An 18279-nucleotide genomic window follows, 5' to 3' on the forward strand; every position below is an offset into this window, starting at 1 on the left:
CACACACACACACACACAAAGAACCACACTGGACCAACGTCAGATTTCTTATTAAAAATAATTCATTTCAGGACAACATATAAATAATTATTGAATCACACAATACAGATAATATCTTGATATGAATAAATACTTAACAAATTAAAGAAGGCTTTTTCATACAATACCCTATTGTCAAAAGGTCACAGAGTAATGTTTGCATGTTTTAGTCACACTTTCGGCTCGTACGAGGACATGCATTCCCCGGGCCTGGAATGTCCCTCGGCGGGACGGAGCTCCGACCAATAATCTCACGGCAGCCTCGTCGTGTGCTACCCTGTCACCCATCCCCGAGTCCCGCCCGAGCCCAGCCCCGTGCACGCCTCTCCCGTCAGCGCGTCTCATTGATTTAAGGTCCGTCTAGAGGTGATTAAAGCACACATCTACGTATAGGCTTGACAAGTGCTTGGTGCGGGGTGGGGGCAGCTCTACATACAGTTGTTACAAGAAGGCAGGTCGAGGCCCTGTGTTTTCTATACATTCCTAACCACAGCCATAGATGGATATCTGCCGTCCAGCGGCTCTCAAAAGGGGACGAGGCCAATTGAGAGAGAAACACGTGAAGGTGGTTGTTTTCTAGTTGTTTTCCATTTAAAGAATTGGGAGTTTATTTTTGATTCAAGTATTAATCACTAAAAGAAATGACTAAGTAGTGATGTGAGAAAAGTGATCCCCTGATCTTTACCCCAACCAGCTCTAGACAGCTATATATCGATCTATGGCATATTAGAAGGGATCCATCTGGTCGTGTTGTTAAGGAGGTAACGACGACTGTTTGTTGAATAGTATATGTTGGCACATGTATTATTTGGCGAAAACAAAAACAAAATATATATTCAAATATATTAAATCTGAAGAAAAACAAAAAGAAACCAAAACAGGAATGTTCGATTTGCGCATCTGTGCCGCGTGTATGCGTGTGTTGGCGTGAGTCTTGACACGAGGCATCAGGTGGGGAGGTCTCACTCTGGGGCGGACCCCCAGATCCCTACTCACAACAAGGTGCCCTGATCCACAATCACCCATAGTGTAGAAAAAATTCTCATGAACTATTTAAAGGCAAAGCTGATCGAGAATCAGCCCCGGTGCCGGGACTATAGGCCGCTGGGGCTCTCAAACACATTCAGATCCACTGGTTGGCCAGTGCAGGCAAATGGGATTTCTGTCTGAACATTTGCAAAATGTGATCTCCTTGGCACATATGGAGAGCGTTGTAGCAGAAGGAAGGGTGTGATCCTACACCGGTCTGTCTGCCTTCACATCGCCTCAGGCTAGGGTGGGAGACTTTTACAATCTTACAGAAACATGTGCGAATGTATGCATGTGTGCATGTCAGTGTGAGTGTTGATGCTTGAGTGCGTTTAAGTGACGCCCGTGTCTAATGGGGCAGGAGCTACACGATTTTGCATGTATGTCGTTATGTCTCCCATGTCCGTCTGGCTGTATGTGTTTGTGTAATGTAAATGATCCTGTATCTAGGCGCGGCGTCGTCAAACATAATAACAACTACCAAGGCAACATATGTTATACTGAGAGTGGGAGGAAAAAAAGAGGAAGAGAAGGAAGGAAGGAAGGAAGAGGAGGGGAAGAGGAATAGAAAGCGTGACACTGTAATCCTATGTTCTATTGTGAATAACGACGGCGTCCTTTCTGCCGAGGCGGGCTTCTATAAAGACGCACTTGTTTCTGTACATGTAGCACCAGAAGCTAGGTTGGGTTTGCTCTGTCCATCTTGCATTGTTCTGAGTCAAAGGGTTATCTCTCAGCGACCTTATCGTTACCGTGAGTGACATCAGCTCTGTTTGGGGGATCCTTGATCTTCACTCACACAACCAAACGAGTGAAATGGCTTATCAATTGTGACCCTTTAAAGGATTAACAGGCCCACATTGCAGTGACAAAAGTAGTAAAAATAATCTCTACTGAATTAGCAAAGCCAAAGTCAGATTTCAATTCCGATGACTGATGACATTGTGATCCATTTAAAAAATATATTTGGGGTTAGCTTACTTTGAGCTGTGACACTATGAAATCAAATGGGTGTAAGTAAGGACGAGTGACTCATCCTCGCCACCAACCTGGTACACACAACCCTCCCGTAGGTCTGACGCAGCTTGCTTTAAAATGTGTTGGATTTGAGTTTGCACTCTTTGGCTTAATTCATTGTAGCTTTTTTTCTTCTTTAAACTGCAATCCTTATACCTTTTCCACCCAGGCCAGAGTTGTCGCATTCCTGGTTGCAGCAGAACAATTGCGAGAAAGACAGGACAGCAACCAAGGGCACCGGTAAAACGACTGACGGACGGACAGAAAGAAAGAAAGAAAGAAAGAAAGAAAGAAAGAAAGAAAGAAAGAAAGAAAGAAAGAAAGAAAGAGGGTTAAGATCCTTGGCTATGGTATAGAAAGCAGTGTCAGGTGCTTTTTTGTAATGTCAACATACAATCATTTTCGTCCGGCACGATTGACTGTGTACAATCTAAATACATATTGTACACATGAGTTGAGCCAGTTATTCCCGACATGGAGCCGAACCTCTCCACATGGATCTGCACGCGCCGGTCAGTCTTCATAATTGCACAAAGAGGTATTCTGGAGGCCATGTCTACTGCGCACGTACGGACGCACACTCACGCACACACACACACACACACTCTCACACATACACACACTCCCCCCAGTGAGCACACACTCACTCCACATTCTACATGAAGGGGTTGATTTCAGGCCATTAGGTTACTAGTTAGCGACTAGCTAGTTAGTTAGTATCAGAGGTGCATTGACTGGCATGTGTTGTCCTACCCGGGGCCATCGCGGGCCCCCCGGGGTCTATTTGCGGCGGCGTTGGCTGTCGGTTTGCTGCGTGGGGGCTGTGATGCGCCCCCCCACCCGCATCGATGCAAGGTCAGCGCCGGTAGACCTGTTTGAAGTGGTCGCACTCGTTGCAGAAGCCCTGTTTCTCTGCGTTAGCGTAGTGGTCGCAGCCCTGTGTCCGGCACCGCTGCTTGGACTTCTCCTTGGGCGCCTGCGCCCGCCGCCCCCCCTCCCTGCCCTGGCCGCGCGTGTGGCACTCCGGGCACAAGTCCGTGCAGCCCGGGGACTCGTTGCTGCAGCCGCTCCGTCTGCACTGCGTCCCGGTCTGAGTCTGTGTCTGGGTCTGAGTCTGTGTCTGGGTCTGGGTCTGGGACTGGGTCTGGGACTGCTGGGACTGCTGGGAGGATCTGGGCTTGGGCGCTCGCTCTCGCTGTTAAAAAGAAGGGGAGCGGAGAGAGAGAGACACATCGTTACAGGCTGCCCGAGGACTGGCTGCACTGGGTGTGACCCACCCCCGCGGGCGGTCAGACACCAGCGAGGGAGACGGCAGAGCGAGACCCACCGTGACGGGGGGCGGGGAGTGCGACGTGCGGCTGGCCGCCTGGTTGAGCCGCGTGCTCTGCTCCTTGACGTAGCACTTATTGCAGTAGCCCTCCAGCATGGCCTTGCCCACCGCGCCGCAGCACGCGCCCAGGCAGCGCGAGGCGTTCTGGAAGGCCGCCTCGGAGCCGTGCCGGTTCTGCGCTGGGGCCACCGAAGGGGTCATGTCTGGAAGAACAGGAGGGAAATGATCGTGAATAAAAAGAAACGGTAACTCAAAGCGTCCAATATTTTTCTCCCTTACAGAGCATACTGAAGTTAGCTGAATAGCTATATCAAAAGACAGAAACTGTTGTATATGCACATTGCACACATGAACCACACAGAGCTACGAAACAATCAGGCACATGGTGCGTCTGCAGGACTTACGGTGGTTGGTCTGATAGTCTACATAGCAGATAGTACAGAATCCCAACTTCTCCGGAGTCCCAAAGAACGGGCAGCCGTGTCTCTTGCAGGACCGCGCCAGCGGAGTCTGCCAGGCCGACGTGGGGCCGGGGGTCAGCACGAGGCACGGCCCCCGCTCAGGCTCTCGGGTCTGGCTCCAGGCCGCCGCCGCCACCACCGACGACGAGGAGGCCTCGGTGGTCCGCGGGTCGCTGAGCTGGCCCGGCTCCCCCCTCTCCGGCGCCTGCTGCCTCTGCATGCAGGGCGGACACAGGCCGTTGAATGTCCTTAAGGCCTCCTGCCGGCACATGCCGCAGCGCTCCGTCTCCGCCTCCCGTCCCGGCCACTGGCCCGGAGGCGGAGGCGGCCCCATGGCGGCGCCCCCCCCCGGGGCGGCGGGCCCTCCGGGGGCCTGCCTGGCATTGAAGCAGCGCTCGCAGAGGCCGTCGTGCTCCACGCTGAGGGTGAAGAGGCAGCCGGGCGTCTTGCACTTCATGGCGTGCGTCTCGCTGTAGAGGCTGAGGCTGGGGGCGGTGGGCGGCGCCGAGCGCGGGCTGGTCAGCACCGGCCCCCTCCCGGCAACGGTGGACGACGACGGCGGGCTGCCGCCGCGGGCGCCCCGGCAGCTCACCACGTCCGCCATGCCCGAGACCCCCAGCACGGCCACGGCCGTCTGCATGCCCCCTTTGACCTGCAGCACCCCGCCCTCGGTCCGGGGGTCCGTGCCCTGCCTCTTCTCGAAGCACTCGTGGCAGTGGGGCTGCGTGTCCACCGAGACGTAGAAGGTGCAGCGCGGCGTGGCGCAGCGGATCTCGATGAGCGACAGCTGGGACACGGAGAAGGGCGGCGGGCGCTGGGGCTGCGCGGCCCAGGCCTGCTCCTTGTCCTCCTGCCAGCGTTGGTACTCGTGGTTCACCAGCTGCAGGTAGTCCTCCATCAGGTTCATGTCCTCCGGCAGGTTGCCCTCGTCCAGCCTGGAGCCGCACATACACACACAGGGAACACTTATATAGCACCCCGAGGTCAATAATATGTCATTTATATAGCACACCTGGGTCACTAATATATCATTTTTATAGCACACATCGGTCACATATAGCACTTATTTCACTAATATATCACTTATTTCACTTATATATCCCACGTATGTAGCTCATATATCCCATGTATTACATATTAAACTGTTGCATATTGACAGGTGGTGTTTTACCGTGCAGCGTTGATGATGCGCATGGCGTCGTTGCCCAGGCCGATGACGGGGATCTCGATGAGCATCAGGTAGTCCTTCAGCAGCCGCTCCTTCTGCTGCTGGTCCTTCTCCATCAGGAAGTGGACCTTCAGCTCCTCGAAGCCCACCCGCCCCGGGTTGATCAGGGGAACCGCTCGAATCTCTGGGTAGAACATTTACAACAAAGGTTACACTGTGTGACTGACTCTGAGCCTGATCATGTCCAAGGTTCTCAAGATAGTTACTAAAACGATCAAACTTGATCTTCAGTATATTATATGGATCCCAGCTTAGACAGGGTCCAGGTTTAAGCCACATCCAGCCATCCATCCACCGCTGTGAAGCTGTTCTCCAGAATCCCTAATAGCTCTCCAACCAGGTGCATCGTGTCCTTTAGATTAACATGCATGCTGTCTCCCCCTACATACAATCATTTACATTATCGACAATCCCATTATTGACTGTTACGTTCATCCCTGCTTCAAAACCAGCTCATTAGTTTGCAGATAATAACTGTGTGTGGCGTTGTTTGGCTCTGCCTCTCATGTCCTATTGGCACCTTTATACAATGGACTCAAAAGGCTGGGAGTTACGTCCTGTTTGCAGCACTGCTAGAGTGCCGTTGCCTGGCGAACCCCACGTACCTGGCCCGCTGTCTTTGATGGTGATGAGGGGTGCAAAGTGCTGCGAGTCATAGCCGAGGACGATGGGGTACTTGTAGCACTCTGTGGGCGGCCATTGAAGTGGAAGGTAGACTCCGCCCACGTTGAGTGGAGAGAAGGAGGAGCCTGACTTCATGCTCCTCAGTACCTGGTCTGTTCACAGAGCAATGAGTTAAAATGGGAGCCAGCCCGACCATTCTCTTTACAGGTGTGATGTAAGTGCATTGATCTTTTTCTTTATGTCAATAGGAGAGTTATTTATAATGTTAATTGTAGTTTTTATCAATAACTATAATTGTGAGGATCCAAAGAGGAGGTCAACAAACATTAATTCCATTTCAGGTGGGTCATTTGATACAATAATTAAGTGAACAAGTGGAGATAAATGGAGGATACCACCATTGCCGTCCTTTATACCATTAGCTGTAAGAATATAACAGTGGTGGTCCAACAGTGCAGACATTTATTTTCTGGTGTACCTGCGATGACGATGATGGGCCTGCGGAGGATATTGCAGAGGATGAAGATGTGGATGTCTTCAAGGGAATCAAACTGGAGGCCGTTGCTACTGGAGACTGGGGACGCCATATTCACTATTTTCTCCCACTCCTCCTCCCAGTTCTAGGAAATGGTCCAGTAATACATAAAGAGAGAGACACACAAATATAAACACATAGTTAGAATACATTATACTTTATAAGGTTTTATTTTGTCAATACACATAATTTGAAATTATATACCAATAAATACAAAGTATCCGCACAATCCACCTCTAGAGGCAAAAGTAAGTATCTAAGTAGCTAATTCTTAATAAAAACCTAAAAGGTCTTGCTGCTCTCTACTGTTGCAAGAATCCCCAGTTCCCGGCGAGGCTCCCCCCCTTGCGTACCGTGGTGGTGTAGCGCAGGCCGGTCTGCGTGAACTCCTGGGAGTGCAGCAGCTCTGCCTGGAAGCGGGCCCTGAAGTTGCCTGTGTCCGTGTCCTTGAGGACCCCGTGGAGGGCCTTCCTCAGCACCAGGTCTGTGTCCTGGACCCCAAGCATGTACTGAGACGCAGCGTGGAGGAGGCAGTTCCCGTCCCCTGCAACACACACGCCGTGGGAACAGACCACTTGTCAAACCACAGTGGGAAGGCTGTTTGATTCGCACTATTGGCGTGCGAGGGAGCCACGGATCAAGACCGAAACAAACAGGAGGTGCAGAACAACCCTATGAACGGCGTGCGCGTCTTCTACACCAAAGAGCACGCACACACACACACACACACACACACACACACAATGGGTGCGTGCACACTTGAGAGGAACAAAAGCATGGGGATTTCCAGGCCATTCGGCGGGGTTGTCAGGTAGACTATCTGGTGTCTGCGATCCTCCCATCTGGGGCCCACACAGCCACAACACACACACACACACTGTGTGGTTGGACGACTCGCTACTTCCCCTTAACCCTAACTAGAATACTTCTCTCAGGAGGCCATTCAATACTTCTCTATCATTTTGTGAACAAACAAAGAATCTGTTATACCAAGCCATTATTTTAGTTTTTATCACTTTATGATAGTGAGTGTGGGTATCGGATATTTTGTAACACGATGAACTAAAGGGAGACAAGCAAGTACCTATTAGATCACTTACAAAATCCGGGGATTTTATTAATTATTTTTATTGCGGTCCGGGGCTGTTATCGCTGTCAAACAGAACAGAATAAATAAGTATGTGTTTGTTGATCTGAAATACCCCGCTGCTGCAAAGCACACACAGGAATTTCCCGGCTCAAGTACTGCCTTGTGTGTGCGTGTGTGTGTGTGTGTGTGTGTGTGTGTGTGTGTGTGTGTGTGTGTGTGTGTGTGGGTGTGAGTGTGTGTGTGTGTGCCTGCTCTGCGATCCCAAGTTAGGACTCATCCACGCCACTCAAGTGGCCCGGACTTTCCACAGGGGCGGAGTTTGGGCCAGGCGGAATGTGGTGTATTTTTCGTGCGAGCCAGAAGCAAATTGGAACAGTTAATTAATGACTTCTGACTTCTTTCTTGCGTAACATGCATTTTCACAAGCAGATACATCAAGTTCTCTATTACTTAGAAACTGTCCACACAAGTGAAAATGACAACACAAACACACAAACACCATAGTGTGCACCTGTCCTTCATTATTGCAGCTTGAGCTGCTTCCAGTTTTCATTCTGCTTGTGCTCTTATATGATTAATAGAAATGCAACACTTCACATCGTATTAAACAGTACGTTTTAGCATTTTAGCAGGGAAAAACATTAATTGAAAAGCCACTATAAACAAATTAAGAAAATGTCCAAAAGAAACTTTTCCTTTGGACTTTCAGCTAAGTGACAACTTAAAAATAGGCTTAAGAGTTCCATCCATGGCACTGTTTTTGGAGGATATGGTTACGAAACATCTGTTTATACGTCAATATCTACATCTCGTATGCGGGTTTATCTTATAATCCGGACCATAAAATTAATACATGAATAATAAATTGACAAATAAAATATAAATATTCTTAAAACTTCCAAAACCTATGGTTTACGTTGTTCAGACCAAACCCTCCATGCTTCCTGAAGAGTCATCTCAGAGCTATCGTCTAGGCATGAATTGCCTCGGCCAAGCGGTCTCAATATAAATATAGGCTTCAACAATGGAGGCTTGGGTCATCTACAGCAGGAGTTATATCTGCATGCAATAGAAAGGATCCCCATTGTATCCGAGCGCTTTCCAACAGGAACTGTGTCACATGTCTTAAGAACACCCGACCCTTTGTCTGTGGAGGGGGTCTCCGAGTCTAAAAACAACACTCCAACACGAAGCCAGTAGGAGGCTCTAGGAGGAAGTACCTCTCTGTCGTTGTCACATATGCTGACTGCAGTGTTGAGTCGTCCAAAAAAACAAAAAAAAACAACGTAAGAATTACAAGTCTTACATAACAAATCCATAACAAAGTATGTTTGTGTTTCATAACTTTTGAATTTCTTTCTCAAGACTTTGAGAATGTTGAAATTGCAGGTTGTTTCTCATGCACAGTGTTACAATGGCCCAACACAAATATAATCAACATAAGGGAGGGCTTAACCTGGAAAAGCTTCAAATGTTTAGTTCAGTCATTATAGGGATCCAGCATAAGCGAACGTGTGTGTGCGTGCGTGATTCAGTGTTGTCTATGCTTTTAGTCTAACATCAGTTTGTTGGAGATAATAAACAGTTCCAGCTAGTAGACATGACAGACATGATGCACTGCCTGGGAAATACCCGCGGAGGAACACTTAGGTCTGTTGATAGTTCACACACTGCAAGCAAAAGTGGCCAAAAGATATCATATGTGACTCATTTACGATTGTTTATAACATTGTGAACAGCAGAAATCCCATAGAATCTGATCTTTTCAATTCTGATTACAGATGTGGTCCTAAATGTTTTGCAGTGTGACCTCGGAATTCATGCTACTTTTACGTCACTCTAGAATCTCGATATAAGTCACAATTCTGGGCGGCAGAGACACACTCTGTGAATAAGCTCTAGTCCTGCTGTGCAATTTCAACCTAACTTGTGCTCTCATACTATGGAAGCCGTTTGTCTGCGATAAAGTATTGGTTGCATAACTTTATTCCAAAACGTAACTTTTTACGTTTTGGAAGCTCTGCCTTTTAAGTCACTCTAGAATCTCGATATAAGTCACAATTCTGGGCGGCAGGGACACAACTCTGTGAATGAGCTCTAGTCCTGCTGTGCAATTTCAACCTAACTTTTGCTCTCATACTATGGAAGCCGTGTGTCTGCGATTAAGTTTTGGTAATATTACTTTCTTCCAAAACGTAACATTTTTACGTTTTGGAAGCTCTGCCGGAGCGGAGTGGGACTTGGCCGATGAGTAGATCGGAAAGCGACTGACGTTCACGCAGAAATCCTAGGTGATGTAGTAGTTTTGCTTTTTGCCTTACTACAAAAGCATTGTTTTTCAAAAATTTAACCGCTTTAGAAATGAAAAGGAAAATTGTATAAGTCGTTATAAACACGATTCAGATAGCGAAAGATAGGCACTATGAATTGACTTTGTTTACTGGTAACTGCAGCATTAGTAAACAAACTAACAGACAGATTCTCTGATTCTCTGAGATCTGTGCGAGAATGTCGACACTGTCTCAACACCACTGAACATCAACTTTCAAACGAAACCATTAATTGTGACCTCAGTGGCCTCCATGTTTACTTCCATGTGGGTCGGTTTGGACAATGACCATTTTTCGAAATAATATTGATAATATTGGCTACATTTAAAATTAAAAAAATCACACAGCCAAACTAAAAATTTGATCTGAGTAATGAATCAGAGCACTGAGACTCTCAGTGTGGTCTGAGACACTCTTCAATGGAGCACTGAGGCACTCAGTGTGGTCTGAGACTCGATGGGTGGACTGTGTGTGTGTGTGTGTTTGTGTGTGTGTGTGTGTGTGTGTGTGTGTGCGTGTGTGTGTGTGTGTGTGTGTGTGTGTGTGTGTGTGTGTGTGCATGTTTCATCTGTCCTCTGTTCAAAGTCATGACTGGGTCCTTTCAGACTTTAAGACACTCGTACTTTAAACCCTGTTGCATATTTATGTTGGGAATGGTGCTTGCAGTAAATCTAGGAGTTAGTTATCATACAGAGGTCTGATATGTGTGTGCGTGTGCTTGTGCTTCTTAATAACTTCAGAATTCCCATTCACATAATGTTTTACAATCAAAACAGCATCACCCAGCATACAGCTGAATTGTTCCAGGGTACTAACAATTTATAACAAAGTGGTAATTAAACTGGAGATCACCTAAAGCATTTTCCTTTGGATGAATGTAAAACTAAATCCTAATATTTATATAAGGAGCAATACAAAAACGTAAAAGGATATAGTACCCTGATATAGACCTTGTAGGCTAATGACTATAGAGTATACATCAAATACCTTTAACAGCTTAAACTCCATTAATTTATTTAACTAAATTCTATGATAAAAAAAATAAATAAATCATTCATCAAAAAAGAGAGTAAGCATTAAGATGTTGAATCGTCTCCATCGCTATCCTATTGAAATACGCGTCAGAGACAACCTTGAAATGCGTGTCAGAGGCATCATTAAAAAACATCATCTAGATATCATAAAAAAACACTTTCTAGACCTCAGGGAATCTGAATTAATACTTGCACGACCAGCAGTGGCCATGTTAGCTATACAGCTGAATTAACTATTTAAAGATATACGAGAAAGACCAAAAGATCGGATGTGATGATTTCCACCAACCAGCACTTCCGGTAAAGAACAACAAACAACTCCTATTCCCGACCCTCACGCCGTCTGCGCAGACATATGACACATCTGTGGAAACTCACAGGGAAATACAATAAGGTAATGAAGGCAGTGGATGAACCCCCGTGGAAAAGGCCTACAAACATCTGTAGTACGTGACAAGTAAACAAGAGAGTCACACCACCACGGAGCATGACGAGCACAGAGTTTCCCAGGGTTGAACTCTGATCGGAAGTCCACAGACCCCAAGCGCTGTTGATCGTCAAAGCATAGGATGTCACCTCAAAAAAAAAGATGACCGAAAATGAGAATTTAGCAATTGGGCCTGCCCGGCATCAGGGTTACGACATTAAAAGTTGAATGAACGTCTTCTGACATTTAAAATAACGCGGGTGTTGAGTCATAGCATCTAAACTCTGTTCCCGACATTGCACAGAAAGCGTTCTCAAAATGAAGACCTAAAACGATATGGAAAATAAACTTACTACAGACAGATGTTTCTTCCACTCATAACCTCAGGGGTTGTTCCCTTAGCCATGTATAAAACAATATTTTTTGGGTGAAGGAGTTAAACTCTGCGCTTCAACAAGTGGAGGAGAATTGACCTGGAAATCAAAGTGACACACGGTCCAACAGATGGTGAGACTAACGCCTCGTGCCCACTGCACCGTCCGTGAACGGACGTCAGAAGGCGTGGCTGACGGATGGGGGAGCTTTCCAGGGTCGTCAGAGCCCGAGTAGTGTCACAGTGCTTAAATGTGCATACACGATCTGATTGGATGACGGATCCGTAGCTGCCGAAAAAGATGAACAATTTTCAACTTTTTGATGGCGCCGACGGATCCACAATGCATTGCGCGTCCGTCCCCATTAAAAGTCAATGGGGATCCGTCAACGGACGGTGCAGTAAAGTACATCCACCTTTATCTAATGTGAGGGATGGATATCAGTCCACATAACAGGCTTAAAAAGGACATTGCATCTGAGAACATTTCTGAAGCAAACCGTTTGTGTTTTCATGATCTGCTTTGTACCAGCATAAGTGATGTTTTGGAAAGACCTGGCAGCAGGTTAAGTCAAGGATTGAAGGATCTCTACACAAATAGAACTGCCTGATGTCACAACCCTCTTACCGTTGGTCCGGAGGGGCACCATCTTCTTCACCTCCCGGCACCAGTTGAGCTTCTTTTCCTGCTCCAGAGACACCTGCATGGCCCGGTCCAGGATGGCAGCCTGCACAACCTCGCGGAAGGCCTGTGGGAAGTGGTTCATGGCGATCATCTCCAGCGTGTAGCGGTGCATGCCTCGCAGGTGGTGCATCAGACCCCCACTGGCACCGGGCTTCACCACATCATTGGGGACGCGCTGGCGGATCTTTACCGCCTTCAGCAGGTTGGACACGAAGAGGAACTTTGGGAGGAAGTTCTGGCCTTGCGACATGGCGAGCAAGCGGAGGAAAGGACGGGAGGAGCGTAAGGAGAACGGGAACGGGAGTTGGGAATGGGAGTTGGGAACACCAGAGACCGCCAACCTATAGACAATGTCGGGAACCTGAACGAGGAGGGGATGGAGTAAGGTCTGTGTAATAAACAACTGATGACAACATATTAGTATTATTATTAATGTATATTTAGTCAATTTAACTTGAATCCTTATTCCAGTTGTTTTGCTTTCTTTGCATTGATATCCATTGTGGTTTATATTTACTGTCATATTTACTTTATGTAAATAAATCCATTCCACACTGATGTATTAAGCTAAAGTTAAGGACTTTATTACAATCCTGTAATACTCTACACCTAACAGATCCTACAAAGCATTCAAACCATAGATTGCCGGCTTTAAGATCCGAAGTCAGGCCACGGCAGCAATAAAATAACATCTTTAAAGCACCTCACCACACCTCACTTACTACACCTCACTCACTACACCTCACTTAAATTGCAGGCCAAACATCATCACCATGTGTGAATTCAAGAATAGAGTAAACGTCTGTATACGAAAAAGTAAGTACAGTAGGAAACCATGACTGTCTAACTTAAAGAACACCATATCCACTTAACATCAGCCTACAGTTAGAGACAACAGGCAGACGTAGTAGTCAGCCTTCGATGGTCTGTGCCTTGCACCTTTCCAGAGAGCAGCAGGTGCAAAGGGATCTAACTGGCCCCAGGAATGTGTGTCAGTCACCACATTACAGACATCAACAATCTGCTATTTCTGCTTTGACCCCCTGGGCGAAGACAGACAAAGTGTCAGGACGGTGAACGCTGCGGTGTAGCCCAACTGGCTCCACAGAAACACAATAAACAGGAGACTTTGCTGACGTTGGAGGGCTTACGTAATTCCTATGACAACTACCCTCCAGACACCGTAGCGTTTAAAGGTCTCCTCTGCCTCGGACACGGACCCAGTGTGACAGCGCCCAGGAGACATTCGTTTTGGTTGAACGTTCTGGCTGACGTCTTTGTAAACAATGGCTGTCAAAGAAAGCAGCCACTGTCGTGAGCCAAAAGCCTCCTGCTTTCCCACCATGTCCTCATATTCACACTGTACGAACGTTCACTAGGAAAGGCCTAAAACCCCGAGCATCCCAGCGAGTCTGACATTCGTGCTAAACACGCCAGCCACTAAAGAGCAGCTGGATATGGACGGGGAAGGGTTCTTACCTGGGTACCGTGTCCGGGTAATAACAAAGCCTTCCTGGACGCTCAGGCTACCGGTCCTTCTTCAGCCACTTCACTCAGCCCCACCGCAGCGGTCCTTCCTCGGCGCCATTCAACCGTCTCTTCTTCTTCCCCTCACTATCCACCTCGTCTGGTGCCTTCGCAGTCCGCTGAGTCTGTCAAGAATAATTCATGGGCGTCCGTTTAACTCGTCAAATGTTGCAAAAAAGCCCGGTACAGGGAAGGGGATTTCCACAGAGGGACTTTCCACCCACCCATTTCCCTCTGTTAGTAATAGAACCTGGGCGGCAGTACAGCTCCCCGCCACTAGGGGGGTCTCATGTGTCGGATTCTGAGCAGCACATCCTAGTAGTCTAGACCAGGGGTTCCCAACCTTCTTTTTTTTTACCAAGGACCGCTATATTCATTAAAACATATGGAGGGCTGGTAGTCAATTGTAATGCCTGCATTTTAAGATTCATAATTTTAAACAAAGGATGTGGCTATTTTTCAAGATCGTTTATTTGCCATATTCGCAACAATTAAAGCAACAGCAATGAAATGTTTGGGTCTCAGGCTCCCTTCAACAATGCAATAATATAAAAACTACAATTTATAAGAGAAACACAAGGAAAGTCACCTGTGACCTAAATAAACACAAAAGTAGTACAAACACAAAAGAAGGTATTATTATTATATATTCTTTTTTTTTTTGGAGGAGCGTCACTGGGATCTACAGACAGTGCGCCTCATGTTTGATCTACGGTAAAAGTATATGAATAAACCAAATCAACTGGAAGGGAATTAAGTGTTAGGCGTCAGAGTTGGGCATTGGCCATTGACTGGGCGAATTGAGACGATGCCCAGCAATTGGAAAGCTAAACTATTCATGGTCTCAGGTGGGTTGTAGATTGGTGGCTTTATCATCTTAAATCAGTTTACTCTGTTTTCTCTCAGTCTGGATTAGTCAGACACCCAGAATCAACATATGTAGCTGCAGGGGTTTATCTAATATGTTAAAGAGTGTTATAAAAATAATGCCTAACATAAGAGTGTTAGGCGAAACATAATTTATGAAATACCAATTCCCTAGAAATTGGTATTCTGGATGCACAGATCACATAAACATTTCTATGTGTCTATTTAACACGTGTCAATTTGACACTTTCAATAATTGTTCATATCATACATTCATTCATGCTGTGGTTTGCAGCCTATTAAAATACTATGGGGCATATATTCTAACTACTGGATATTACTTCGACACATTCAAAAACTGCAGATGAGTGGATGGAAGTTCAGTTAAGAAGGGTTATTGTATTTGTCTGAAGATTCCTAATATTTGTGGTTAGGGTTATAGGCATGCACTTTAAATTATAACAATATATGAAAGCAGGCAAATGTGTTGCCGTCCCAAGCGTGTGGAATTTTGTCCTTTTACATTGGAATTTGAGGAAGTTCGAAATTAGCAAAGAGTGGAATCATCAACTTTGTAAAGATAATTTGTAACTTTGTGACTACACACTGGAAATTTAGTTGAGGCCCTATTAATCATCATATTCCAGTAGGCCTGTTCACTTATGTAATTGGTTTTTAATCCTGTTTGCCCCGCCACACTTGTAAAGATGCTGGGAGAGGAAGTTAGCTATTTACTTTATATTTTATGATTTCTGTAATCTATGGAATTAAATTCTCAGGCACCAAGGTTTTTATAGATTTAAATTAAACAGTTGATTTTGGTACTATTTCTTTTTTTTTCTAGGGCGAGATTAATAAAGGGCAAAAAAGTACTGGGATTCAAATCGAAATAAAGAGTAAAATCAAATCCATTAGACTAAAGTTACACATGAACTAGCACAGCTAAACAATTGGAAGATAGATTCCCTACCCACACAACATACTAGGAATATGTATGAAAAAATTAGACTAATACGAAAACGAAACACATTTCCTCTGTCTTATTGTTGTATTCTACATACATTAGCAAAGTAGCTGTATACACTATTTACGTTTTAATCTAACCAAACTATAAATGCGGGCCTACCCCCACCTCTCTTTCCAACCACAGCCCTACATACACTCATTTGACCCCAAACTTACACCAGGGTCAAAATGTCTGTTCTGCTGTCGTAGTATATGGACAGTCCCTGCGGACCGCTGGAGGGTCAAATCCCTCAACATTGAATGAAATTATGTTTGATAAATCAGTCCAATGTATCAGAGGCCAGCACTTCTTTCCAAGAATGAGCAAGAGGGGTGAGGTGTCAGACGAGAGGGGAGTACCGCGCGGGGAGCATATATCTACATTCTTCTGTTCCCCTTGAACAGAGTGGAAACCACCAGGGAGGCAGAAACAAAGTCCATGCTACAATCATTAAGCAGAACAAGAGTCAACATTGCTAGTGCCTCAATAGATATAAATTCTGACACACACTCTAGTCAACCTGCAGTCAGAGGTGTTGTAAAGGGTTGGCAGGTGAAAACGGTGCAGGGGCCCCTGAGAGGGCCCTAGACAGAGCCCTGGAATTTAAATCATGTCAGTACGCCATCAAATAAGGCTATTTTTCCTAATGAAAGTTAAACACAGTGAAAAGTATTCGATCTGCTGTGATCGAAAGAGAACATTTTCTGTATCCCTACCATACTCCCAAATGGTTTTGTCAAATTGTGTAATGCAGTTCACTCATAGGCGGTGTTGCCAGATTGGGTGGGAAATCTGGCCCACTCTGGCAACATTGCTCATAGGAACCCAACTTCTCCCAGGAAATGCATCTATAGCAAGCCCTGACAACGTCCTTTTCAAAAGGTGCAGTTATCAGTCTATGATAGTTTTAAAGGGGACATATTATGAAAACGACACTTTTCCTGGGATTTTGGGTGTTCTTTTGGGTCTCTACAAACTTTGAAAAAGTCTGTACATGATATTTTGAGTGAGATATGCATTTCTGAAAATACCCTGCCTACAGTTACCAAACTAGCGAGTCAGTTTTGGCGCCCCCTCCTACGTAGAAAGGGGGTACATTTGAATATTACCTCCCAGTTCCCCACCCCCCTCCAATCAGAGCATAGCTAAGATTTTACGGACCAGCGGATGAGCAGCTCCGGCGGGAGGAGCTCGGCAGAAGCCCGGCAGCTCAGCTCTGGGAGTACAACGCCTTTCTTCGCCGGAGCTGGCGGATTGTCAAGAGGAGTAGACATGGAGGGGAGAAGGATGTACTCACGGAGCTGAGCTGCCAGACTGCCGCCCAGCTCCCGCCGAGCTACCCCCGCCGGACTGTCCGGCAGCTTCGGCGGGTGTACTCCGGGAGCTGGGCGGCAGTCCAACAGCTCAGCTCCCGGAGTACAAGCCCTTTCTCCTCGATGTAGCGGTTCAATATGGACTTCAGAGAGTCAAGGCCGAAGTTTCTTTCACCCAATTCTTCTCAACCATGGCCAAGATAACCCCCTAACCAAGTCTTTCCTTGTTGTGGAAGTACAGGGACGTCAAACCCAGTCATTATGATTCATAATATTATCCGAGGCCACATAGCTTTTGGCCGTGATACTAGATATAATTCACTCTGACAGCTCATTGGTCAATGGGCAGCAGCTTATTTGCATTAAAGCTACAGAGACCAGAAACAGCGCATTCTGAAGGGACTGAAGCAAAGGGGAATAGCAGTAGGTGAGATTTTTTCTATTTCCAGCAAACAGCTTCAAAAACATGTTTGGGAAACTTGTTGGGAAAACACATAATATGTCTCCTTTAAGCACATTTTGGCTATGCCCGTTAATTTGTCAACAACAGTATATAAACAGTTAATTTGTTGTACAATGTAATTTGACCCTTCTCAAGCCTGACTGGTTGTTACAATTTGCAAATCCTCCAATATATTAACATTTATCATATTTGGCCAACATTTGGTTAAATCTTAAATGAAAGTTTGGAAGTTTGTAACTTTAAATGGAACTTTCAGCCTAGACCTTATTTTTCTGATCGTTAGGGTCTATCACTACAGAGGATTAACAACTTGCTTTACCTGTCGCTCACGGTCTGTTTGGTATGGTGCCCAGCAAGTATCTCTAATGAGAAGGTCATCCCCTTCAAGAGGAAGTACTGTGACGCGGCCCCAAAGGAGCCCATTGCAGCTTTTATTGTTGCCGATCACGGCCGCAGTGTCAATGCTCAATATTTCGGTTGTTTAATATTTTCGAAGTTTAGGCTTGAAACATCCTTAAACTTTCCTTTATTAGGGTTCAGTTTCTGCAAAGATGAGGTCATGTACAATAGAATAATTGTTGGGAGGATTTGGAGTTATGTGTTATGTTTAAATGCATTTTCTTTTGCAACATGCTGTCAATAGGCTACTTCATTATATTCGATTTCTGCTAATCCATCAGAACGATTACCTGCTTTAGCATGACCCCTGGAGGAAGTCAGCTAGAGCCACACATCTACATTATCTATTAGCCTGTAAAAACAAACACATGCATTACCATGCTTGTCAGCCAGGGGGTAGCATAATCTGAATGCGTTTTCAGATTAAAACAAAGGCATGAATTTTAATTACTGCATATATAAAGATAAACAGTATGTCAATATGTTAGTATAAGTTTTCCTT

General features: G+C 45.9%; 1 protein-coding gene across 2 annotated transcripts; it reads right to left on the bottom strand.

Annotated features, from left to right (window-relative positions):
- Positions 1-56: 56 nt before the first annotated feature.
- Positions 57-13945, bottom strand: tnfaip3 (tumor necrosis factor, alpha-induced protein 3). Of its 2 annotated transcripts, none has more exons than XM_079729742.1 (9): positions 13682-13945; positions 12146-12442; positions 6617-6807; positions 6207-6348; positions 5710-5880; positions 5048-5228; positions 3820-4811; positions 3413-3618; positions 57-3280 (listed from the first exon to the last, which is right to left on the bottom strand). In XM_079729742.1, exons 2-9 carry the CDS (start codon positions 12330-12332, stop codon positions 2942-2944), a joined length of 2409 nt encoding a protein of 802 aa, XP_079585868.1. In that variant the 5' UTR covers positions 12333-12442; positions 13682-13945; the 3' UTR covers positions 57-2941. The 2 variants fall into 2 exon arrangements, with proteins under 2 accessions (XP_079585868.1, XP_079585867.1); XM_079729741.1 differs by having other exon boundaries at positions 12146-12563.
- Between the last annotated feature and the right edge of the window lie 4334 nt (positions 13946-18279).

This window comes from Pollachius pollachius (genome assembly GCF_949987615.1).
Source record: "Pollachius pollachius genome assembly, chromosome: 2".
NCBI lineage: Eukaryota > Metazoa > Chordata > Actinopteri > Gadiformes > Gadidae > Pollachius > Pollachius pollachius.

Coding starts and splice junctions, on each gene's coding strand:
- tnfaip3 (XM_079729741.1), bottom strand. CDS start 12,452: ATGTCGCAAGGCCAGAACTTCCTCCCAAAGTTCCTCTTCGTGTCCAAC. Junction 6,349..6,616: donor GCCTGCGCTACACCACCACG/GTACGCAAGGGG, acceptor ACCATTTCCTAG/AACTGGGAGGAGGAGTGGGA. Junction 5,881..6,206: donor GCCCATCATCGTCATCGCAG/GTACACCAGAAA, acceptor CTCTGTGAACAG/ACCAGGTACTGAGGAGCATG.